At 50.4% G+C, this 25142-nt stretch overlaps 1 protein-coding gene across 28 annotated transcripts in view; it reads left to right on the forward strand.

Annotated features, from left to right (window-relative positions):
• SLC37A1 (solute carrier family 37 member 1) overlaps positions 1 to 25142 on the forward strand; it is a 78518-nt gene that overhangs the window by 12170 nt on the left and 41206 nt on the right. For 12 of the 28 annotated variants that reach the window (XR_012331629.1, XR_004526460.2, XR_012331630.1 and 9 more), the window contains exons 1-5: positions 819 to 982; positions 7142 to 7331; positions 15643 to 15724; positions 23675 to 23807; positions 24456 to 24534. Coding sequence is in view for 19 of the 28 variants with exons in the window: in XM_033856125.2 (XP_033712016.1) it covers positions 7276 to 7331; positions 15643 to 15724; positions 23675 to 23807; positions 24456 to 24534 (350 nt within the window). In the remaining 9 variants the exon portion in view is untranslated. Of the gene's footprint in view, positions 1 to 66; positions 203 to 763; positions 783 to 815; positions 983 to 7141; positions 7332 to 15642; positions 15725 to 23674; positions 23808 to 23849; positions 23953 to 24455; positions 24535 to 25142 lie in introns of those variants that run through there. The other 16 variants (XM_033856123.2, XM_073804534.1, XM_073804531.1 and 13 more) reach the window with 10 other exon arrangements.

Below are 25142 nucleotides of genomic sequence, written 5' to 3' on the forward strand. Positions count from 1 at the left end.
GGGCCGCGGGAGGACCGGCGAGGGGATGAGGGGGAGGGGCCGAGCCGCCGCCGCCGCCGCCGCCACCGCCCGGCCGGGCGCCCCGCTGCCTCAGGAAAGTGAAAGGGCCGCCGGGGCCTCCGCGCGCCGCCCCAGGAAGTCGCGAGCAGGAAGCGCCGGCGGCGCCCGGGCCGGGCAGCGGGGCGCCGGCCTGGGGGCGCAGGTGAGACGCGGGGACCGGGAGGGGGCCGGTGGGGAGCGGGCGGCGCGGGGACCCCCTCCCCACCGCCCGCGCCGGCCGGGCCGCGGGACTCGGGCGCCGCGGCCGAGCGACACCTGCCAGCGCGGGCGACGGGCGGGGAGGCCGGGGGTCCCTGCGCCGGGCGCGCGTCTTTGTGCTCGTCCGGGGCGGAGGCGTCCAGCGGGCCCCGGGCCCGGGGCGGCCCTTGCAGCGGGCGGGGGCGGGGCTGGAGGAGCGGCCGGGCGCCCCCGGACCCGGCGAGCGGACCCCGGGGGAGCCGGTGCCCGGCCAGCAGCCGCCCAGCGGAGCCCCGGGCGGGGGCGAGCCCAGCCGTCCTCCGGGCCTTTTCCCCGGCCGGGCGACCGCGGTGACAGCCCAGCCCGGGGCTCGAGAGGGGAGCCCCGCGCGGGGTGGGCGGCGCGGCGGGACGTGGGTGTGCCCGCCAGTCCTCCTCCGGGACGGGCCGCGGGGGAGGAGCCGACGCCAAAGCCGGCGGGAGGCTCGGAGCGCCGGCTCCCTGGGCCTTCGGCTTGTTCGTCTGAGCAGCTGGTTCCCGGAGCCGGTGAGCCTCCTGGAGGGATTTGACTGGACTCAAAGCCCCGGAAAGTCACCCGGCTTCGGGGCCCCAACCGTCAGGCTCTTTTTTCCAACACCCCCCAGCCGCCGGCCCTCCCAGCCTCTGCAGCCACGCTGCTGATCCTGGGGACCTGGCGACCTAGGACTGCGACCAGGATCCTGGAAGGCCCCTCTGCACACCGCCAGGTTTGGATTTCTCCGGGTGGAATTCCAAAGCCCGCCTTCCCTTTATTCTCCCTGAGCTTTCTGTCTGGAAAGTGCCCACCTGCCCTTGAATCTGAATTGTGTGAGGATGTTCGAGTTGGTAACTAGATTAGATCTCCCCCTCCCCCCATGACTCCTTCTTTAATGTCTTTTAAGGTCAACCTTGAGAACCCAGGGCTCTAGACCTCCAGTGTCTCACCATGTGGTTTTGGAACGGCATTTGCATGTTCTGTGTTGTACCTGCCACCTTGAGGTTCTGTTTGTTGGTGGGAGAAAGTGGTACAGGTAGAGGATTCCTTTTTGTATTTAAGCCCAGGAAAGAAATACTGGCTATTGTCATTAATTTTTAATATTGCTTACAGCCTTTAAAGCACAGACCATACAAAGTGTTTTCTCTGAAAAGGAAGTTGTGTTTCTCTCTCTCTCTCTCTCTCTCTCCTAAAAGAAAAATGTCTGAAAACTTGTTTGGGGAACATGCATTCCCCCCCCCCCGCCTCCTGCATTTCCCTTAAAATAAGACCTACTTTGAAAAACCTTGCCTTTAAGTAGATTCTTTAACATGCGCCTGGGGCTGCTTTGATTACTGACCACAGTGCTTCAGTTGTGGGAAGACCCTTTCAGTGTTACGCGCATCATTGCTTTTGAGACTCATTTTCGTCTCCAGCGAGTACGAACTGTTCCCCAGGTAGTGTGCTGAGGGTTGGGCTCCAGAATGTGTATTGCCCTCAGGTCATCCCATTTTATAGTTATGTAGTTTATAGAGTAGGTTGGGCACTTCCGGAACATGGGTATAAAAATGTATATTTTAGATTGTAAGACAGATGCTCTAATGGGGTGTTTCTGAAGTTGCTATCTTTAACAGTAGAATGAAACTGGGTATTCTGACACTTTTCCCTACTGGAGTGGTGAGTTCCAAGGGTGCCTATTAAGAGCCGTTTTTTTTTAAAGTAGTTTTCTTTTTTATGTGCTTGGATTATGTGCCAAAAACGGGGCTTAAACCAAGTGATCTGCTCCAGTTCTGCCGCCCTCTCTTTGGAGGAGACCTGCCCAGAGGAAGCAGGTTGGAGGGAGGAGGGCACTGAGGGAAACTGGACCAACCTGAATTTGCCCCACAGCGTCCAGCCAACCCAGATCAGCCTCCGGGCCTCTTCCTCGACAAGGCAGTGGGGCTCACAGGAGAGCACGGAATTTGTCACTGGTGACCTTGGCGGTCTTGACTGGCTGTCGCTGGAATGATTTTCAGTGGGCACCGTCCAGGCTTTGGAGGAAGGGGCCTCATTAAATAGAGCTCTTAATGTCCTACGTGTAAAATCTCTATGTTTACACATCTTAATTGCACTTACAGTGAAAACTTATAGCGCTTGAGTTCACCCATTTTACAGAGGGGTAAGAACCATGGTTTTAAACGGAAATCAAGATTTTTTTTTTCCTCCTGACTTTTCCAGTGTCTTCTGGATTTCTTTTTTTTTTTAACATCCTACAGGTTTTACCAGAATTGAATTGAGGTTCATTGATTAGTCGATGTAATAGATGGCAATAGAATATTTCCAGATGAGCTGTAGGTACCTAGAGAAGCAGCATCTGGACAGAGGAGGAAAGTTGACTCTGACCATCCATTTCCAGGTGCTATAAAACTTAGCCCAAATCCTTTACTCTAAAGGAGTCACTCAAAGATTGTTTCTCAAAGTATATTTAGGTCCAAACAGGAGTCCACTCATTCTGAGCAGAATTTTAGTAAAATGGTTTTTTTAAATATAGAGATTTGAGCAAAAACATTGCGAAGCACTTGTGGAGCTTGGTTCAGCGCATCTCCTGACCGCTCGCTCTGTGCTGGGTTCAGACCAGGGGATGGGGACCAGGTGGCTGCCTGCAGCGCTGGGCCTTCCTCCCTGATTTCTACTGAGACGACACCAGCTGCTGTTTACGGAGCATCTCCTCCCCACCGGGCTCTGTGCTGAGGGCTGTCCATAGATCACTCATTGCATCTTTATAACAACCCTAAGTAGGTACCATCATCCCTATTTTCTAGCTGGGGAAGGTGAGGGAGCAGAAAGCCGGTGGCGTGCCCGGGATTACCCAGCCCAGGGTCAGCTGTCGGGGCAGGTGGCACTCTGGTGGGATGAAGAGCTGCGGCTGTGACATAGTTAGGGCCCCGGTGGGGTGTGGGTGCAGGCCGAGTGGCCGGGCTGGCTGTCCAGAGCAAAGCTGTAGGTCCCCTGGCTGGAGCAGAGGGGCCTCAGCGCCTCACTGAGAGGAGATGGGAGTGGGGAGGGTGAGAGAGCTTGGCAAGGTGCATTTTGAAAACTCACTCTGGAGGGAGAGCGGGAATGAACACGGGAAAACTCTTTTAATCGGGAAGACACAGGCGCTGAGGAAGAGTTGAGGTCTTCTAAGTCGGAAGTACTTGCTATTACTTATCTGTTCTCTCAAGGAAGTTGTTTAAAGACACTGAATACATTTCAGCTTTAGCTCCAGATGAATGTTTAGTCCAAAGTCGCTTTCTTGGACACCGTTATATAACCTGTGACTTTTCGATAAGCTTCCGCATGCACTGCGTGCTGTGTGATTTAATGCATGGGTCCCAAAGGTTCCTTGTCACCGAACACAGGAGAAAAACTGAAGACTGGCACGAGTCGTGAGGTTGGCCTTGGGGCAGGAGACCAGGCCTCCCTGCGCCTTCCTTCCCGTCTGGCTCTGCCTTCAGCCCTGACTACAGAATGGGGCCGTTTTCCAAGGCCTCTGAGGTGACCACAGGTGTGAGAAACGAGGTGGCACAGACGAGCTGAAGTTCACTCCCACGGCATTCGTGCATTTAGACTCCATTGCAAAGCCACAGTCAGATGATGGGCTTCATGACCTGCCACCTTGTCCAGGCCTATGTTCCTCTCTGTTACTGGCTCAGACGTAGCCCGGGACACAGCTTGGGGGAATGGAGCACGGCCAGTTCCCTGGCACCCTGGTGACGGAGCACCTGGTGCGACCACTGGGCACATATGGGTCTCCTGTGAATATGAATGTTAGCTCTGCAGAGTACTGTGATTGGGAGTGAACAGGTTGATCTCAGGAGGGCTTCCAGATAAAGACGAATTCAGTGGTTCTTTCTTTTTTTTTTTCCCCACTGTCCATCTGTTTATTATTTTTTTAACATCTTTATTGGAGTATAATTGCTTTACAATGGTGTGTTAGTTTCTGCTTTATAACAAAGTGAATCAGTTATACATATACATATGTCCCCATATCTCCTCCCTCTTGCGTCTCCCTCCCTCACACCCTCCCTATCCCACCCCTCCAGGCGGTCACAAAGCACCGAGCTGATCTCCCTGTGCTATGCAGCTGCTTCCCACTAGCTATCTATTTTACGTTTGGTAGTGTATATATGTCCATGCCACTCTCTCACTTTGTCACAGCTTACCCTTCCCCCTCACCATATGCTCGAGTCCATTCTCTAGTAGGTCTGTGTCTTTATTCCCGTCTTACCCCTAGGTACTTCATGACCTTTTTTTTTTTTTCCCTTAGATTCCATGTATATGTGTTAGCATACGGTATTTGTTTTTCTCTTTCTGACTTACTTCACTGTGTATGACAGACTATAGGTCCATCCACCTCACTGCAAATAACTCAATTTCGTTTCTTTTTATGGTTGACTAATACTCCATTGTATATATGTGCCACATCTTCTTTATCCATTCATTTGTTGATGGACACTTAGTTTGCTTCCATGTCCTGGCTATTGTAAATAGAGCTGCAATGAACATTTTGGTACATGACTCTTTTTGAATGATGGTTTTCTCAGGGTATATGCCCAGTAGTGGGATTGCTGGGTCATATGGTAGCTCTATTTTTAGTTTTTTAAGGAACCTCCATATTGTTCTCCATAGTGGCTGTACCAATCCACATTCCCACCAGTACTGCAAGAATGTTCCCTTTTCTCCACACCCTCTCCAGCATTTATTGTTTCTAGATTTTTTGAGGATGACCATTCTGACCAGTGTGAGATGATATCTCATTGTAGTTTTGATTTGCATTTCTCTAATGATAAATGATGTTGAGCATTCTTTCATGTGTTTGTTGGCAATCTGTATATCTTCTTTGGAGAAATGTCTGTTTAAGTCTTCTGCCCATTTTTGGATTGGGTTGTTTATTTTTTTGTTATTGAGCTGCATGAGCTGCTTATAAATTTTGGAGATTAATCCTTTGTCAGTTGCTTCATTTGCAAATATTTTCTCCCATTCTGAGGGTCGTCTTTTAGTCTTGTTTATGGTTTCCTTTGCTGTGCAAAAGCTTTGAAGTTTCATTATGTCCCACTTGTTTATTTTTGGTTTTATTTCCATTACTCTAGGAGGTGGGTCAAAAAGGATCTTGCTGTGATTTATGTCATAGAGCATTCTGCCTATGTTTTCCTCTAAGGGTTTGATAGTGTCTGGCCTTACATTTAGGTCTTTAATCCATTTTGAGTTTATTTTTGTGTGTGATGATAGGGAGTGTTCTAATTTCATACTTTTACATGTACCTGTCCAGTTTCCCAGCACCGCTTATTGAAGAGGCTGTCTTTTCTCCACTGTATATTCTTCCCTCCTTTATCAAAGATAAGGTGACCATATGTGCATGGGTTTATCTCTGGGCTTTCTATCCTGTTCCATTCATCTATCTTTCTGTTTTTGTGCCAGTACCATACTGTCTTGATTTCTGTAGCTTTGTAGTATAGTCTGAAGTCAGGGAGACTGATTCCTCCAGCTCCGTTTTTCGTTCTCAAGATTGCTTTGGCTATTCCGGGTCTTTTGTGTTGCCATACAAATTGTGAAATTTTTTGTTCTAGTTCTGTGAAAAGTACCAGTGGTAGTTTGATAGGGATTGCATTGAATCTGTAGTAGAGTACAGATTCTGGGTAGTAGAGTCATTTTCACAATGTTGATTCTTCCAATCCAAGAACAGGGTATATCTCTCCATTTATTTGTATCATCTTTAATTTCTTTCATCAGTGTCTTATAATTTTCTGCATACAGGTCTTTTATCTCCTTAGGTAGGTTTATTCCTAGATATTTTATTCTTTTTGTTGCAATGGTAAGTGGGAGTGTTTTCTTAATTTCACTCTCAGATTTTTCATCATTAGTGTATAAAAATGCCAGAGATTTCTGTGCATTAATTTTGTATCCTGCTACTTTACCAAATTCATTGATTAGCTCTAGTAGTTTTCTGCTGGCATCTTTAGGATTCTGTATGTATAGTATCATGTCATCTGCAAACAGTGACAGCTTTACTTCTTCTTTTCCAATTTGGATTCCTTTTATTTCTTTTTCTTCTCTGATTGCTGTGGCTAAAACTTCCAAAACTATGTTGAATAATAGTGGTGAGAGTGGACAACCTTGTCTTGTTCCTGATCTTAGTGGAAATGGTTTCAGTTTTTCACCATTGAGGACGATGTTGGCTGTGGGTTTGTCATATATGCCCTTTATTATGTTGAGGAAACTTCCCTCTATGCCTACTGTCTGCAGGGTTTTTAATCATAAATGGGTGTTGAATTTGTCAAAAGCTTTCTCTGCATCTATTGAGATGATCATATGGTTTTTCTCCTTCAGTTTGTTAATACAGTGTATCACGTTGATTGATTTGCGTAACATTGAAGAATCCTTGCATTCCTGGGATAAACCCCACTTAATCATGGTGTATGATCCTTTTACTGTGCTGTTGGATTCTGTTTGCTAGTATTTTGTTGAGGATTTTTGCATCTGTGTTCATCAGTGATATTGGCCTGTAGTTTTCTTTCTTTGTGACATCTTTGTCTGGTTTTGGTATCAGGATGATGGTGGCCTCGTAGAATGAGTTTGGGAATGTTCCTCCCTCTGCTGTATTTTGGAAGAGTTTGAGAAGGATAGGTGTCAGCTCTTCTGTAATCAGTGGTTCTTTCTTACACATCATGTGAAGTTCATTTCAGTGACCTTTGAACAAGCTGCCCCCCACCCCACCCGAGGACGGATGCTCTAGCCCTACCTGGTGGCTCTCATGGTGGGAGCGCCCTGTTGCAGGGAAATCCAGCTCTGCTGTGGGCTGGGTGGCCACACCACGTGCGGTTACTTCTGCCAGGGCCTCCGACGGTGCCATTGTCAGAACACTTGACTTTTCCACCCCTCCTTCTCTTTATAGAGAGCCGAGCTTCTGCTGGAAGGAAGAGGGGAGGTGAGACCCCACAGGACACCCCTGCATGCTTCCCAGGATTAAGAACCTATTTATGAAGCATCTTATTTCGTGACCGAAGCTCCACGGTCAGTGAGACGTAAATGGCCCCACTTCCCCCCGGCATTCGCTTCATCGTCTCGTTCTCCAGGGATCAGTGGTAAGTCCTTGGGCACGGTGCGTCCGTGCAGCCAGTGCCCCCTGCCCCCAGTTTCATGATAAAACGCACGTGGATGACCAGCCTCCCCAGAACTGTTGAATGGTTTATTGGTGGTGGAAGCGGTGACCAGGAACACGGCTGAGCTGTCCATCTTTGGTTCTGACAGTGACAGACAGACTGAAAACCTTCGAGGTTTTCAGTGGTTTCTGGTCCACTGAAGATAATCCTGGCCCCCACCCACAGAAAAATGACCACTGACTACTGGCAGGGTAATAAAAGGGCTGTGGGTGAAATAAGTGTATTAACTCTGAGCTTAGTGAGTGGCCTCGCTGGGTCAGGACTTTCAGAGAGAAAATGAAACCTGAACAAGTTACACGCAGATCACTTTGTGTTCTGAGAGCACCTGGTGTGCTCTGAGAAGCTCTCTCCCAGGAGATTCGCGAGTCCCACACTCCCTGGAGCAGGCGGATGGTGAGGGCGGAGTGCAGAGCGGGGCTGTCTAGTCTCTAACCCACACTCTCAGTGGGTTTTCTCCCCTGCTGACCTCTGTTGGGAAGGAAGAATTGTTCCTCTCCCCTCTTAGGTTGAATGATTGGGGGCATGTGAATTAAACGGACAGAAAAACAGATTCACAAGAGAAAAGACAGATTTAACCACGTATGTGTGGGAGTTCACAGAAAAACGTGACTCCAGGGGGCCTTAGAATTTGGGGATTGCATGCCATCTTAATAGGGGAAGAGGGGCAAGAGAAGGGTGCTTTTGGGAGAACAGGTAACTTTTTGGAAAGGTAGATGTGCCCTTAGGAGACTAGCTGAGAGCTAGGATACCGTTGTGCCAGTGTCTGTTTAGGTGTGACGTGGACACGTCCCGTTTCTGGCATTAAGACTCAGTCTCTCCTGGCTGCTCCCCGGGGAGGATGTATGACAGCTGAGTTCTTTCTCAGAGGCTCTGCTTTTAGGCAGATAAGCGATTTCAGGACTCACGCGTCTTCTGCTCAAAATAACGCTGATGCTGCAGCCGCGTGTTCTGAATCCCTTCAGCTCCGTCTCACTGGCGCACTCTTGGCCTCCGCGCCTTTTGCAGCGTCTCAGGCCCAGGCTGGTGGGTGGAGCGCCCACAGGATCTCAGGTGTGACTTCAGACATCTGGCTCTTGCCACAGCAGTTCGCTTGTCCACTCGTCTCCCGTCTACTGCTAATCTAGCCACAAGTGGTTCCCTTTTAGTTAGCGGGTGTTTATCTTTCCCTTGTTTTGAAACTTTATTTTGATACAATTTCAAACTCACAGAAGAAAATAAGCATGTTACCAGGAGCTCCTGTAGAACTCTTATAATCACAAATTCTGTTTTTTTTTTTTTTAAGGCTGAGACCTACAGAGATAGAAAGGTGCTTCTCACACTTAGTGTGCCTGGGAATCACCTGAAACATGTTAAAATGCAGATTCTGACGCAGTAGATCTGGGTGGTGACTGAGTCTTCATTTCCCAGGTGATGCGGTGCTTTGCGTCCATAGACCACACTGTGAGTTGCAAGAAGATAGCGTATTTGTCTTCATTTCTATTCCATCTCTACCTCCAACTTGCTCTTTGACCTTGAAAGGTTATTTAACCTTTCTAGATCTCAGCTTCCTTAGCTGTAAAAGAAGAGAATTAGCTTTTCTTCTAACATTCCTGCGAAGGACATTTTTTCTGTTTTTCTACCCAGCATGCGTTGCCTCTTCCTCACAGCACTTTGATTTCCTTTGGGGAATAGACTTCCCTCCTTTGTGTGCAGGTGTGATAGGTAGGTGAGTCTCAGGATTTTCCATCCCGTTATGGCAGCCCTGTGACCTTCCCCCATAGCCCAGGTCCAGCAGGAGGCAGGAGAGGACCTAAGGTGGGCTACGGGCCTCTCTCTTCTGGGACTTTCCGTCTTGAGTTGAGTGAACCTAGGGCAGAGGAAATGGTGAATCGCCTCTGGTCCAGCCGTGGGGGGCCAGGTTCAACTGGCAGACAAATTCTTAACATTTGTCCTCATTTGCTTCTCCCCCTACTTTCTCTCATCTCTGTGTGTGTGTGTGTGTGTGTGTGTGTGTGTGTGTGTGTGTGTGTGTGTGTGTGTGTGTGTGTGTGTGTGTGTAGATGTACGTATACACACACACACATTTTTTCCTGAACCATTTGAAAGCAAGTTAAAGACATTATGCCCTTTTATTTCTAAATACTTCAGTATGTACTTCCTGTGAACAAGACATTTTCATATAACTGCACACAAAGATCAAAACAAGCAAGCTTAACAGTTATAATGCTCTTATCTAATCCACAGTCCACACTCAAAATTATATCAAATGTCCAATAATGTCTTTTACAGATTTCTTTTCCCTGGGCCAGGATCTCGCCTGGGGCCCCACTTTGCATTTGGTTGTCCTGTGGGTTTAGTCGACTTTAATTTGGAGCTGTTTCTTGGCTGTCCTTTGTCTTTCATGAGCTTGCCATTTAGGAAGGATACAAGCCACTTATCTTATGGACCGTCCCTTGTTGTGTGTGTGTCTGGCATTTCTTCATGGTTAGGTTCAGATTATGCATCTTTGTCAGGAATAACACAGAAGAGAGACAGCTTCTCGCTGATGGTAAAGGAGTTACGAATATTGGTGGCGGGGGAGGAGGGACAGAATGAACCATGTGGTGTTGGGTTGGAATTAAAGATATCAAGAAGAACTGGAGAGGAAGTAGGGGGAGAAATGTGTGTGTGTGTGGTGTGTGTGTATGTAGTAGGTGTGTGTGTGTGGTGTGTATGTATGGGGGGGTGTCGTGTGTGTGTGTATGTAAAATGCCCTCTCTCTGCCCGCTGAGGGGCCCTGGGAACAGTAACACCCGGCAGCAGTGAGCACACCCGGAGCTGCATCTCAGTTTCTCTGTAACGTTTTCCACCGAAGGAGCCAGTCAGGCATCCTTGGAGGCTGGGTCAGCACTGGGCAGAGAAAGTGAGATGAGCCTGGAATATCTTGTGCCAAGAAATAAGGAAGTGCTTAAAAATGAAGGGGCGCTCACTGGCCCAGTCTGGGATGAGATTTGAAATAAACGATACCAGTAATGGATTATAGCCCATTGAATAAAACAAGCATCCAGTGAGTCCATTCTGCTCTAACTAAATAACGCATAAATGGGAGGAAGGAAAGCTCCTTCCTGCGGTACAACGCCAGCCGCTAAGTAGGGCAGGAGCGTCCACGCTGGAGCGTCGCCCCCTGAAACCATCAGGGCTGCTTGGCTTAGGCAAGGATCATCGATGGACACACACGACGGGGGGAAGGTTGGAGGAACAGGATATCTAGATAACCTCAAAGTACGTACCCACAAACTCCTTATTGACTACTAGAGGGAAAAACTGTAGCTCCTCTGAGGGGCGACCACGCAGAAAGCCCCTAAACCAGGCGGTCAGTGATAACGTCACTGACGTGGTGGCCCTCCTTGAGGGTGCTCTGGAGAGACACGGTAGGCCTCGTTTCCTTGTTCCCAAATGAGGGATGTCTGCTTACTAATTTCTGTGCCAAACGATACTGTTCAGTGACTCGTCTAAAGAACTTTTTACTTATTTGCATATGACCGAGATAAATAACACTCAGGTAAGGAAAGAATATTCTCCCTCGAGTCTCTGAATTGTCTGGGAATGCCTGCAGCATTCTAGAACATCGCTGAGGAAGCTTTGAAGGTGCCTCGCTGAGATAGGCTTTTTTTGCTAGAAACTTGGGGTTAACCCAAACACTATTCTTGTAGTATTGGTGCATACAGAGAATGCTATCTATTGTTACAGAAGGTAAGTGGAACACTGATGAAGTAAAGGTTTAAATAATTCATTTTTAATTGTATTTGCTTAATATTCATAAGCCTAAATGTAACACAAAGCAGAAATGAAGCATCGGATTATATTCGCATCCTGGCGCCGCTATAACAAGTCCACAAACTGGGTGGCTTAAAAGAACAGAAATTGGGGCTTCCCTGGTGGCGCAGTGGTGGGGAGTCCGCCTGCCGATGCAGGGGACGCGGGTTCGTGCCCCGGTCCGGGAAGATCCCACATGCCGCGGAGCCGCTGGGCCCGTGAGCCATGGCCGCTGAGCCTGCGCGTCCGGAGCCTGTGCTCCGCAACGGGAGAGGCCACAACAGTGAGAGGCTGCGTACCGCAAAAAAAAAAAAAAAAAAAAGAACAGAAATTAATTTTCTCGTGGTTCTGGAAGGCAGATGTCTGAGATCAAGGTGTCGGTAGGGCCATACTCCCATGGAAGGCTCAAGGGAAGCACGCTTCCTTGCCTCTTCCCGTTTCTGGCGGCTGCTGGCGGTCCTAGTTTTCCTTGTCCAGCTCTACCTGCATCACCACGTGGCCTTCCTCCCTGTCTGTCTCTGTGTCTCCCCCTGGCCTTTTATAAGGACACGGAGCTGGATTTAGGACCTTAGTGGATTTTAGGTCGTACATGAGTTAAGTATGACCTCAACGTAACTAATTACCTCTGCAAGACCCGATTTCCAAATGAGGCCAAATTCTAAAATTTATGGTGGACATCAATTTTTGGGGGGACAGTATTCAACCCACTGCAAGATGGATAATAGGAAACAAATATTATCCAAAGTCCTTGCTTCACAAGTGATAAAGGAAGAGGGTGGACGAGGATAGAATTACAAAATGAGAAAGGGCTTCTGGAGGATTGTTTAATCCCCATAACCCAGGATAACCCTGCAGAAGTAAAAAGTCTGCTCGCTCGCCCGGACGGGGGTATTGCCATGGCCGCTAGGAAGGCACCAGCCCCACAGTGGTTTAAAAGTGACCAGTGGGGCTGTGTTTAGGCCTTCCAGAAGTGGAAAGCTCAGCCTCTAGCTGCTGGATCTTCCCCTCTCCTCAAATGCTATGTAATAAGATGAGGAAGGAGAGAGGAAGGAGTTGAAAACAGAGGGAGTAGAGTTGGCCTGATCCTGGCAAAATGAAAGATCGGGTTCCTCTTTAGGCGACATACATTCTGTGTGTGTCTAGGAAACTCCCGGTTTGCAGGGTAGGTTGACCCTTTGCCCTGATTCTGCAGAGCAGGTTCCCTCCGAGAACCCTGCTAACTGGCAGGCCAGTACTCTTCCCAAAGGACCTGATTCATCAAGGTGTTTCACCTCCACCCAAAACTGAACTGAAAATGTCTGGAGGCAGGTTCTCCACTCTGTAGCCCTCGGTGTTCTCGGGGCTTTCATGGTTGTGCTCCAGCGTGTGGCATCCCCCAGCACGGGGCGGTCATGGGAACCACTTCCACCCCTGCAGGCTCTGGGCAGGTGAGCATCCCATGCAAGACCGCCCGCTAGACAAGAAGGCGAGGGCCCGGGAATGGCTGCTGGGTTCCAATAACCTGGACAGCTTGACAGCCTAGGAACGAATGCAGGTGTGTTAGGGCCCCAGGGGTCTTCAGACCTGATCGAGGCATATGGACGAGCTCGTTATTTCGGGGTTTATTTATTCTATTTAATAAATATATTAAATGCACTTAATAAAACTAGAATATTTATAAGTGGAATGTTCTGGGTAGAGAGTGGAGACCATGAACCTGAGGCCCATTTTCCTTTTAAATTTATTTATTTGATTTTTGGCTGCTTTGGGTCTTTGTTGCTGTGCACGGGCTTTCTCTAGTTGGCGGCAAGCGGGGGCTACTCTTCGTTGTGGTGCGCGGGCTTCTCATTGCAGTGGCTTCTCTTGTTGTGGAGCACGGGCTCTAGGCACGCGGGCTTCAGTAGTTGTGGCACGACGGCTCAGTTGTGGCTTGCGGGCTCAGTAGTTGTGGCTCACGGGCTCTAGAGCACAGGCTCAGTAGTTGTGGTGCACGGGCTCAGTTGCTCCGCGATGTGTGGGATCTTCCCGGACCAGGGCTCGAACCCGTGTCACTGCATTGGCAGGTGGATTCTTAACCACTGCGCCACCAGGGAAGCCCCCCAAGGCCCATTTAAGTAGACCTGCTCTTTCCAAATCCTTGTGAGCTGGGTGATGATGAAATTCAGAGTCTCCTGGCCAATGGCACACCTGTAAGCTGGTTGTGTGTAGCATCCTTGAGGGCTCCAAATCCTCTCAGACTCTGATTTGGGAGGGGCTGGAGGTAACTCAGACTGAGTATTTTCTTACTCCTTGTGGAGATGGGAAAAGGGAGCTCTGTACCCAGATGGGGGCCGATCGGGGTCCCCCACAGTCCACACTAGCCCTAGCAAGTGGGCATCAAGCAACCAATGGGTCTACCTATGGGCTGGAAATTCGGGTGTTGAAAGTTCCAGTGGCCTAGAACCTTCATAAGCTGGTGCAGAGGAGCAGGGGGTGGGATGCGGAGAGCTTCCAGCAAGGAGTTGAGAGACCTCCACCCCCTACCAAAACGATGACTTTCAGAAACACAAGGACAAAAGCCTAGACTTTTGTCACAGGTCCACTGTACTTGCATAGTCTGTGTTCTTTGCGATAGACGACACACTCACTGGGTTTTAGTTTCACTTTTTTCCTACCTGCTCACTGGCAGGGGCTGGAAGAGAAAAGTCCCAGGAAAACCATGAGTCAGTGTTTCCTTGATGAAGTGGGCGTGCTGTGCCCTCGCTAAGCGCAGGTGTTCCGGAGGTTGACGGTTTGAGTCCCACGGTACTACCAAGCCCTTTTTTCCCACCTGAAATATGACCTTTTGTTAAAACGCTGGCAATATTTATTTGACTCCTGCCTTTTCTGGTGGCCAGGGAGCCAGACGCCCTCAGGAGTCTTCGTGTTAGTCCAGAAAGCTACCCTTGAGAAGTAAATCACAACATTGGAAACGTGGGTGGGAGACAGGAGGAAGGCCCTCTCCTCATCGAGGGCCTTGAATGAGCCGCCTCCCCGGGGGCCGTGGCCCCCCCTGCGGCCCCTGTCTGTTCTGTCGCCCCTGCCTCCGCCTTGGGTCATTACGGGTTTAAGCCCGCACGCAGTTGGAAGGTGATTGGCCTTTGCAGACCAGAACAGGACGGGTTCTTCAGGGGTAGGGGCCCCAACGACTTTATCCTCCTGACCCGTTGTCTTCCCCGAAGGGCCGCTTTTCTATAGGGTGGTTCAAACATTTAGAACCACATTTAGACTTCTTGCTAAAGTATCTTCTTGTCTGTAGTCTCCATACACCTCAGCACTTCCTCTCGAACTGCTTTTCTCATAAACCAAGCGCAGCAGCAGGGCTTTGGGCCACTAGTTTTTATGCCGTTGGCCTTATTCATAGCTTGTCAGCGTCACTGAGTTGTTCTCACTGAGGCCGGTGAAATAGTTATATTTCCGCCTTGCTGTGTCCTTCTAAAAAGTAAAAAATAAATATGATCTTAAATGCCCAGGGTAGCGGGCTTATAAGTCGCTTGCAGTTGATTCCGTTACGCACTAAATCATCATTCCTTTTTGTCTGCTTTGTAAACCCATGTGTACATCTGTGTCCCAGGTTTCTCTTTGGTTAGTTTTTCTCATGATGGTTTAAATAGTTTCAATTAACAAAGTAAAAGTGGCACATTTTTAAAATATTGTAGGGGTGTTATAAACAGGATTGATCTTTGATGTAGGACTAAGTAAAAAAAATACAGCATAAGGAAATTTAAGAATCCCGTTGCAATGGATTCTTAATGCACCTTTTTTTTAAATTGAAGTATGGTTGGTTTACAAGGTTGTGTTTAATTTCTGCGGTACGGCAAAGTGATACATGTATGTGTTCGTTATACATGTATATGTTCGTTTTCATATTCTTTTCCATCATGGATTATCCCAGGATATTGACTATAGTTGCCTGTGCTCTACAGGAGGACCTTGTTGTCAATCCATTCTCTATGTAGTAGTTTGCATCTACTGATCCCAAACTCCCAGTCCAGCCCTCCCGTCCGCTTCCCTCCCCCTCGGCAACCACAAGTCTGTTCTCTATGTCTGTGAGTCTGTTTCTGTTTTGCAGATAGGTTCACTTGTGTCATATTTTAGATTCCACACATAAGTGATAGCATATGGTATTTGTCTTTCGCCTTCTGACTCACTTCACTTCGTATGATCATCTCTAGGCCCATCCATGTTGCTGCAAACGGCATTGTTACATTCTGTCTTACGGATGGGTAATACTCCATTGCATATACGCACCACATCTCGTTTATCCATTCACCTGTCGATGGGCGTTGAGGCTGTCTCCACGTCTTGGCTATTGTAACTAGTGCTGCTACGAACAAACAGAAGGTGCATGTATCTTTTCGAATTACGGTTTTGTCTGGGTGTACGCCCAGGAGTGGGGTTGCTGGATCGTACGGCATCTTATCTTATTTTATGTCATCCCTGCCACTGTTTTGTGTTTCAGGTACAGAGCCTTCATTTTTATTTTGACATTTTTGCTGTATGCAAGTTTTCACTTATCTCGAAAGCCTATCAGCATAGTTAAGGTAAGAAATCATTAACAGCACCCGATGTCATTTCCTGCCTGTAATCTCTGTAAGGAACTGGTGAGCCGGTTGGGGGGAAGGGGAGTTTGGGGGAGAGCAGTAAGATAAATGGAGAAAATGGATTGTTGAGAAGCAAGGTACTTTGCTGCTTTGGTTTTTAGTTTCTCTTTTCTGAAATTAATAGCTTTAAAATGGTTTTGGGATTTATAATTTCAGAGGTGGTATACTTTCGGTTATATTCGTTGACTGTCCCAGAATTCTAAAGCTTAATTACATATCTATTCTGTCTTGTGTGAACTTTCCCTCCGAATATATCCAGTCTAAAAATGTGCCCCAGATTGCTCCTACGGTCATTAGCCTTTGATCCTAAGTCTGGCAGTGGTGGTGTTTCTCCATTATTCTTAGAACACTGAGTTCCTGTGTGAGTGATGGGTGGGCAGGAAGTTATTAAGCAGGCATTTAACTCGACTTGGGGAAAAGAAGATTAAAGGAGACAGTCCTACGTAGTAGCCAGTTGTAACCTGGGGAAAAGCAGAGTCGTTTTCTTACCCTCACTGGAATGACGTCATTTTGCCTGCAGACCGTCAGCTGGCTTGAATGGCTGCTGAGCCTTTATCATAGAAGGGACAAGGAAATCGTCCAGGGCCAAAGGTAGTTCATTTACAGCCCGACTACCCCTCCGTCACTTTCTCCTCTTTGGCCGGGACGCAGGTCCAGGACTGTGACTCCACTGACCTTTGTAGTCCTGCCTCCTCTGCTCCCCGGGTCGGGGGGAGGAGGGGCCGACTGCTGGACAGCTGTCGTCTCGGGCTCCCGGCCGGTGGCAGAGGCAGTGCCGAGGCTGTTGCTTCCCTGGACGGTTCTGTGTTCCCTGGTCTCCAGCAACTCCCAGTGGGCGTGAAACACCATCCCTCTACTCCAAGGACCCTAGAATTCCTCGACCCCTAGTAAGCAGGCATTTCCCCGGCCCTTCCGGTCGCTTGCAAACTTCTCCCTTTTTTAATGTACGAAGTTTGAATAACTATGGCAATCTTTGCAGACCTTTTATAATGCAGTTTTCAAAACAGAGCAAAGGATGGGACAGGAGAGGGTGGGCCGTCCTCCACTTGACCAGTGTCTCTAATATCAGTACCAAGGACCAACCCGCCCCTGTCAACTTAAATACTACTAATTCCTGCCTTCCTGGTTAGGGAAGTACACATATGGCTCAAGAGAAAGGCAAGTTATGAAAAGGGAAGAGACCGTTGAAGGGACCTTAGGGAGTGCCTAGAACTGAAGGAGCCGGCGGGGTCGGGAGCCTTCCTGCGGCTCCGATGGATCCTGCAAGGCCGGGCGAGGGTCCTGGGGCCAGTCCTGGCCTGCTGGGGGCGTCGCGGTGCAGCAGCAGCCTGGCAGGCGCGGGGCCCGTGTTGGGACCGAGGCAGCATGCTGAGGGGGGCTGGCCACTGGAGGGTCTCCTTCTGGTGGCCACGAGGGTCCCCATTTAGCCAGGAAGGGATGCGGCATTGTTCCAGGCCACTCTCGCGGCTTCCCCGTCGGGGGCTTGGGGCTTAGTGATGAGGGGTCCGGCTCTTAGTTAAGTTTTCATCAGTCACGGTGACTGCCGCTGGCTGAGCCCCGCGCCTGACAAGGTGCGTGCCTCCCTTATTTAATCTCATCGTCACGGCCGTCCTGTGCGTGTCCTTTTGAGGAAACTGAGACTCAGGGGCCTAATTCCTCTGTGCAGGCCAGGGCCACCTCAGGTGAATTCCACAGGGTCCGGCTGACTCCAGGGTCCCTGCCCTTACCCTCCCTGCCACGGGTCTCTAGGGCAGGTGTAAGAAGCTGGGTACAGTCACAGCATCACACCCAGATTTTCTTCAACACGCAGGTTGTCTGACTTAGCACCTTAGACGTGCCTGGATGTGTGGATTGGCCTAACGCAGAACCCCGGGGCTTCTTTGCCTTCTGAGATAGATCAGATGTCACACTCCATACGATAAGTTACTTTGCAATGCCTTGTGCTGTATTTAGCTCATCTTATTTATAAAACTAGAAGTAGTAACGGTGCTGTTGACCCAGGGAACAGCCTGAATTATCTATAACCTACATTTATTAGCACATTATGAGCAAAACAAAATTAAAATACATTTGCGTACCTGGAACTGATCGCCAGGGGTGATGAATCCTAAAGTGATTCGTATTCTTTAATGTCACTTCCAGGGACGTGACATGTCGTGGTGGCACGAGGCTACTCTGTTTAGACTTAGTTTAACCACTGATGAAACCTTTCGTTTTTCTCTGATTTTAGTATATAGCAAAAAGGAAAAATAAGTGACAGTGATGAAAACAGGGCTGGGAGGAGGTGGGGTTACAACCCCGCTGTCTTCTGAGAGCGGCTCCAGTACTAGCCCTGCCTCTTAACTGGAGGCCGATGGACAGGTGGGGCCTGCACGCTGCCCGAGGGACACTCTGGGGGCTCTTCCCTGGCCCCCCACCCCCGGGCTGGGCCAGGACAAAAGCCTGAAAGCAGAGGGTTCTCGGGGAGAGCCTGAGCTGCAGGGGATCCAAGGTCCCCGAGGGGAGCCGTCACATTGACCGGTCTGAGTGTGAATGTCCAGCCCTCTCCGCACACACGGGACCCAGGAAAAGAAAGCCGTGAAATCCTCAGTGGCGGACAGAAAACAAAGCCTGAAAGGCTGGAAGTGCGTACCTTGGCTTTGGGTGGGAAACTTGCTATCTGGAAAGTTCTACCATTCCCAGTATTCGTATTTAAATAGGACACAACCCCAATGAAAATCTCAGCAATGTCTTTTTTAACTGAATAAAATAATCTTAGAGTTTATGTGAAAAGAATGACCAAGAATTAATTACCAAGGAAAGTGTGGAAAAGGGAACATTTTTTAAGCTACTATAATCAAATTATTATGGTATTGCATGAGGATAGACAAAGAGGCCAGTAGAAAAATATAGAAAATACTGTGGAAACATACAGTAGAATGGCTGACAGAGGTGACGGGAAAAGTATAGTTCATCTAATAAATGGTGTTGACACAACTGCAGATTCATCTGGAAGAAATAAAGTTGAACCCCTATCTTATAAAGAATAGATGGATGGATTAAAGATTTAAATGTAAAAAATAAAAAGTAAAAATCCAAGAACAAGATGATGTCCCTCTTAGGGGTATGAAGTTGGGAAATCCAAAGGAATGATGGACGGAGGGGGTGAAGAGGCAGTTCACAGACAAGGGATATAGGGATATACCACTTTATACCCACAAAGTGGCAAAACCCCTAAAAGAGTAATAGCCCCTGTTGCTGGCAGTGATGGCGGGAGAAGACTTTCAGGTACGGGTGATAGAGATGTGAAGTGTTACGGCCTTTTGGAAAGCATCTGGGTAACACCTGTTGAAATTAAAAACGCTTGTCCTTCAGTCCTGCTTCTGGGAATCTTGTCCATAAGAATGGAAGCGCCAGCCCTTAGGAGTATTTGCATAAGCATCTTTTTTGTAGCATTGTCTGCAATTTTTTTTTTAAAGGAAAGAAATAAAACGTGGCTATTCTGTGAACTTACTCAGCAGCTGAAAGTGTGAATAAATTGTGGCACACCCATATTCCGATATGTGCAACCACTTAAAAGAATTCATTGGAGCCAAACCAGTCGACTCAGAAAGATTCCCAGCAGGTATTTTTGAGTCAGAAGAGTCAAGGTGGACATAAGTCCGTGTAGAATGATCCCATTTAAAAAAAAAAGACAGTGACCCGAAAGCTTCCCTGTGTACTTCTGTACACCTTTGTGAGTGGGTGTACCTTTGCATATGCAGGCGTGTGTCTGGTCCATTTTCACGTGGCTCCTGTGCACTGACCACCTCCTGGGTGCTGGGGCCCAGGTTGTCTGTTCTTCCTGTTTTGAGCGCTGTCTCATCCACTCTTGCTGCCGTAACAAAATACCATCGACTGGGTGGCTGTAGCCAGCAGACATTTGTTGCTCACAGTTCTGAAGGCTGGACGTCCCAGGTCAGGGTGGGTGCAGCAGGGTCAGTTTCTGGTGAGGGCCCTCTTCCAGCTTGCACACGGCCGCTTCCTTGTAGCTTCACTTGGTGGAAGGTTGAGGAGCTCTCTGGGGTCCGTTTAAAAGAGCACTAATCCCATTCATGAGGGCTCCACCCTCATGACCTAATCACCTGCTAAAGGCCCTACCTCCTAGTACCGTCACCTCGGGGGTTAGGTTTCAACACGTGAATTTGGTGGGAACACCAGCCTTCAGAGCACAGCGGGCGCCAGAGCTTTCATTTCGCTTCTAGGACTTCTTTTGCATAATGCTTTGGAGAGTTCTTTTAACCGAGAGCTTTATAAAAGGAGTCTAAAGGACTAGTTAAAATAAAAGGACCCACACAACCTAATGAACCCTAGAAAATTTACTACACATATACATTCTGCATAGATTATGGACACACACATGCACGTACGTGCGCACCCACGACACTCCGTGTGTCGTTCAGAGGTGAAGTGAAGCTGACACAGCCCCCCTCCTCCTGATGAGGCCCGAATCCCCGGCTCTCAGTCTCCTGCCCCTCTCAGCATCTTCTGGACCCCTTCCCCACTCCCACAGGCAACGAGCAGCTCGCTGTAGCCTTGGCCAGAGAACCGAAGAGCCCATGTTTTTGGAATGAATGAGCGCATGAAGAGTTTCTCAGGGTGAAACTGCTCAAGTTCAGAGTTTAGCGCGTAGAGTCTTCATTAATGTACATTTATGTAAATACATTGGCGCCTAAGGGACTGCACGGGCCCGCGTGTGTGGAGCTTACGGGGAACATGTCTCCTGCAGCTCCAGCTGCCCAGTGCTGGGGGTGGAGGACGCTAGAGAGGGGATCTGTAGGTGGGAGGTAAGTGCACACCCCCGTGTCTCTGCTCCTCCCCCCCCCCACATGGTGCTTCGTGACGTCATGGCTGTTTTCTGCATCCTTCCATGATGTCCACACCTGTCTTCTCTCACTCCCCACCCACCCACCCCACCCCCCGCCCACCTTCCCGTCACTCTGGCGTCTTGCGGTTTATTGTGTTGTTGCCGTTCCTTTGTGTATTACACAGACATTTCTAAACACTTAGGAGCCCCGTGCACCTGGAATGTTCCATTCTGCTCTTCCCCCTTGGCGTTTCACAGCCGTATTTCTCGGCTGCCACATTGTCTTTTGAATGATCGACTTTTAATCACTGCCTGGTGTATTTTGATTCATTTTATGTGTTATCTGTTGATATAACCACACGAGGCCTGCTAGAAGTCCAATGCGTTATCCATTGCGCCACCCATTGCGCCACAGAGCCAGTTTATGTGTTATCTGTTGAAAGGCACATGTGTAAGAAATTTGCAAAGGAGACTGCTTTTATGAAAGCAAAGGACTAGCTCCCCACCCCCAAAATGATTTTATAACCTGGTAAGGATCAGTTCACCTGGTGAGTTTTCTTTCTGACAAACTAAGTTTATCTTAGTTTCATTAATCCTTAATTTTCCTGCAAACACCAGGTTTGGGGAATAAAACTCATTGGAAAGTTAAAATACGGCAGAGTCTTATTAAAAGCTAACATGTGGTCGTTTAATATCCTCAGAACTCTTTATGCTCAAGTAATGTCAAGCCTTTTATTGCTTTTGCTTCAGCTTCTCAGCGGGGTGGGCTGGAGATTGCATTTCTCATATGAAGGAGGAGGTCTGGGGAGAGAAGGGAGCTGAATGAGATTAGGGCCAGCTGCAGGCCCTGGGGTGCCCCTGTGTGGGTGGACCCCAAACACACAGCTGCCAGTCGCTGAGCCTTTCTGGGCGAGGGACCCGGAGAGGAGCTCTCTGCACACACCTCCACATGCCCGTCTTTACAGCAGTGCCGACGGGCCGCGCTGTGCCGGCTTCTTAAGAGGCTGTGGGGAGTCCCCGTGAGCCGGCCGAGGTTGGAAACTGGGACAGCAGCACCAGGATCCCGGCTCGGAGCCCGTCTCCCTGACCGGCACCTCTCATCCCGGGACAAACCAAAACAGAAAACCTCTTCTGCTTGTTAATGCAACAAAAAGGGATGATTTCTAATCCTTTATATCCCCCGTGCATGGTGAAGGAGGATGTGGACCTGCCAGTGGGAGCCTCGTCCATAATGGTCCTCTTCCCGGGCTTCCGTGTAAGGCGTGTGTTAGGAACCCCACGCCAGCCCCGCTCAAGGGTCCCCCTCAGCCCATAGGGGTCCTTGTGTCCTGCCTGTGGCTCCCTTACTGAAAGGTGAATGGACAGCATCAGTGGTGCCTGCAGGCCCGGCTGGCCTCCAAGAGAAGCAGCAGAGAAAGGTGGGCGGACGCCCCTGACTTCTGAAGGCAAAGAGGAGAAGGAAATGATCACATCAGGCGGGTGGGGAAGTGCTGGCAATCCAGCTTTATGCAGAGAGGCAGGGCTCCCTGTGTCCCCATCCCAAATTCACAGCCACGTCCGCAGTTTCTCAGGCGGGCAGGGAAGGGGCTCGGAGGATCCCAGGATGACGGCGCCCGGCCTCCACCACCAGGAGTGGGAGCTCGGCGGAGGAAAGCTGTCTGCAAAGTGTCACTTTGAGTTTGGAAAGCGGAACCTCTGCTAGTTTTAGCGGAACCTTGTGTTTAAATTACAGCAGAGCAGCCCAGCGATGATGACAAAGCCACGTAACCACAGGGTGGCTGGGTCCTGTGTGCCAGGCCAGGTCTCGAGGGCATGTGTCCGTGTAAAATCAGGTGTCCCGCCGTGGCTGACCACAGCCCTAGCAAGGCGGCCTTTTAAAGGAGATCGGCCTCTTTAGTGACCCCTCCTGAAGAGGCGGGGTACCCACAACGCGAAGGGGGTGGACAGGCCTCCTGGCTGCCCCCCGCACCTGGTGGACTGGGGTGCAGCTCCCTGCCCGCTGCCCTGTGTCTTGACCCCGGGGCAGATGCTCCTTCCGGGGCCAGGCTTCCTCACAGCCCCCCAGGCCCAGCCTCTCTCAGGTCGCAGCTCACTAAAGGCCGCCCCTTCGGGACCTCTGCTCCCCCTGAGGGCCACCTCCTCGACCTTGAGGACGCCTCCTTTCTGCCCTCGCTCACACCTGATGGATTGGTTCATCTGAGCCCCGTGTAGCGGAAACCCCAGAAAGCGCCCAGCAGGGGAGAAGTGGGAGCCGGGGGCCACCTGGGAGGGGACACGTGTGACCCCCAGGTGGCACCGCAGGCGCATGGAGTCCTGCCTGCTTCCTCTTGTGTTTTAAGGAACAAGTCACCTGTTACTCAGGTCCCCATACCAGGACGGCCCCGGCTGCCCTGCGGCACTCTTCTGGAAGTGTGGATGCCTCCTTAAGGAGCACCTTGAGCTAGTTTTGGGGTGGGGGGTGGGGGGTTGACATGTGATTTGCACATAGTAAAGTGCACAGATCTGCGGTGTCTAGCCTAGCAAATGTTTACACGCTCACCCGGGAAATCATCACGCAGGTTAAGGTCTGGTCCCGTCACTGTTGCCCTTCCCTAGGTGATGCATGTCACCTGGATTTATTCATGTCCCTCCTCCGGAGCTTCGTAAACGGAGTCTCCCATTTGTGCTCCTTTGTGTCAGGCTTACTTTGTTTCGAGATTCATCCTCGTCCTTGTGGACCTGTAACTTGTAGTCAATGATATAAATCCAGCAGGATGAATCCATTCTTCTGTTCTGGGCAGGTGGGCCCCCATGCTGCCCGGCTGCTCTGAGCAGTCGTCTCTGGGTGGCCCGGTACAGGCTGTGTCCGCTGTGTCTGTGCTCAGGAGGAGACGGCCCCTAGGGAGCTGGAGGAACCGTCCTCGTTGGCAGGCACTCTGTGGGTCCCCTAGACACACCGCCCCAGAGGTGCTGTATCCCCCTAGAACGCAGTCACCCTAGGACAGCTGTAAGGAGAGGGGCGGCTGAGCCCCATCTGAGTGCACTCTCTCTCTCTCTGGCTTCTGTCCTCCCCATGGATGTCCCAGGGTGAGCTGCACAGCTACTGCACGGCTTCGTATGAGGGGGAGGTCGGATTCCACAGCCAGAGCCCAAAAGCCGGGGACGCCCCCGCTCAGCAGCTCCCAGACAACGGGACCGACTGTGGCTGGGCCCCATTTGGTGAGTTCTCCGTCCGTGCCCCTGCTTTCGTCCCGTGACTGAAGCTGGCCATCCCTGCGGGCCTCCTCCACAGGTGGCAGTCCCCGAGCCGGCTGGCTGATCTCAGCAGCGGTGACGATGCTGTCAGATGCAGCTGCTCTTCCAGGTGCGAACTAACCTCTCCTCCCAGCAAACCAGCCTCGCACCTTCAGGTGCTGCACGTTTCCCGTGCCCGTGTGCAGGGGTGTCGCTCAGTGGTCAGATCTGCTGCAGGTCATCTGCAGGTTGCATTTGTCCAAGCTGGAAGTTAGGACTTACAGAGCATAAGCTGTGGGTGGAGAGAAGAGAGCAATCTCAGAGCTGTGGTGTGGGGCTGGCCTGGGGGGCCCGAACCAAAGCCGGGGTAACATGTGAAACAGAACAGAACCCACAAGCTCACCGCCAGCAATGGGGATTTGACCTGATGGGAGTAACGTTTATGTAGCGATTATTGGAAACATGGTGGCTTGATTTCCAGTTGCTGTATTTTCTGTGTTCCCTTCTGAGGACGCCGCCCAGACGTAGAGAGCAGAGGTCTCGTACGTCATTGTACCTCTCCCGGCCATAAATTGGTGTTTAGTGAAAAGTAAACAATACCCTCCTTTTCCTGTTGCTTTTCGCCCCACGTAGATCAGGACAACTTCCAGCAGCTGCTCGGCGCCCTGGACTACTCCTTCCTGTGTGCGTACGCTGTTGGCATGTACCTGAGGTAGGTCTGGCTAAGACTGCAAGACCCAGGTGGTCCGCTGGGTGCAGAGCGCAGCTCAGGTACGGCTGAAGACGCGGCCCCGCCCGCAGGTGGCTGGTCCTCCGGTCTCTCCTCAGAGACAAGGGTGAGGTGGAAGCCAGCACACGGCCCGGGTGTCCTGCAGATCGGGCAGACTGTCCTCGGACGGCTTTCCTGGCCCCGGGGTTGGATGAACTGTGAGCCCTGCCGTGACCCGGTCTCTCAGGAGCAGGGCCCTGGCAGCTCCCCACCCGGTGAGCACGGCAGAGCCTCCTCTTCTCTGGTTTCAGGGGCCGCCGTCTCTTTCCTAACCCCGCCTGGCATCAGAGCAGTTCACACAGCGGGTGCTTGGCGTGTCCACCTGGATGGCCCGCTAGGCCGGAACAGAGCCTCCCCTGAGTGCCAGAGGCCGTCCTGCCTGGCGGTGGGAGGTGTGGACCCCAGAGGCACGTTGCTGGGATTCGATTCCGGCTTGACGGCCCGCTTGGGTGGCTTTGGACGAGTTACCGCACCTCCTTGGGCCTCAGTTTCCCCTTCGCAAAATGGGGGAAACAGTAGTTCTTAACTCACAGGAGTGTGGTGAGGTTTAA

Source organism: Tursiops truncatus, chromosome 4 (genome assembly GCF_011762595.2).
Source record: "Tursiops truncatus isolate mTurTru1 chromosome 4, mTurTru1.mat.Y, whole genome shotgun sequence".
NCBI lineage: Eukaryota > Metazoa > Chordata > Mammalia > Artiodactyla > Delphinidae > Tursiops > Tursiops truncatus.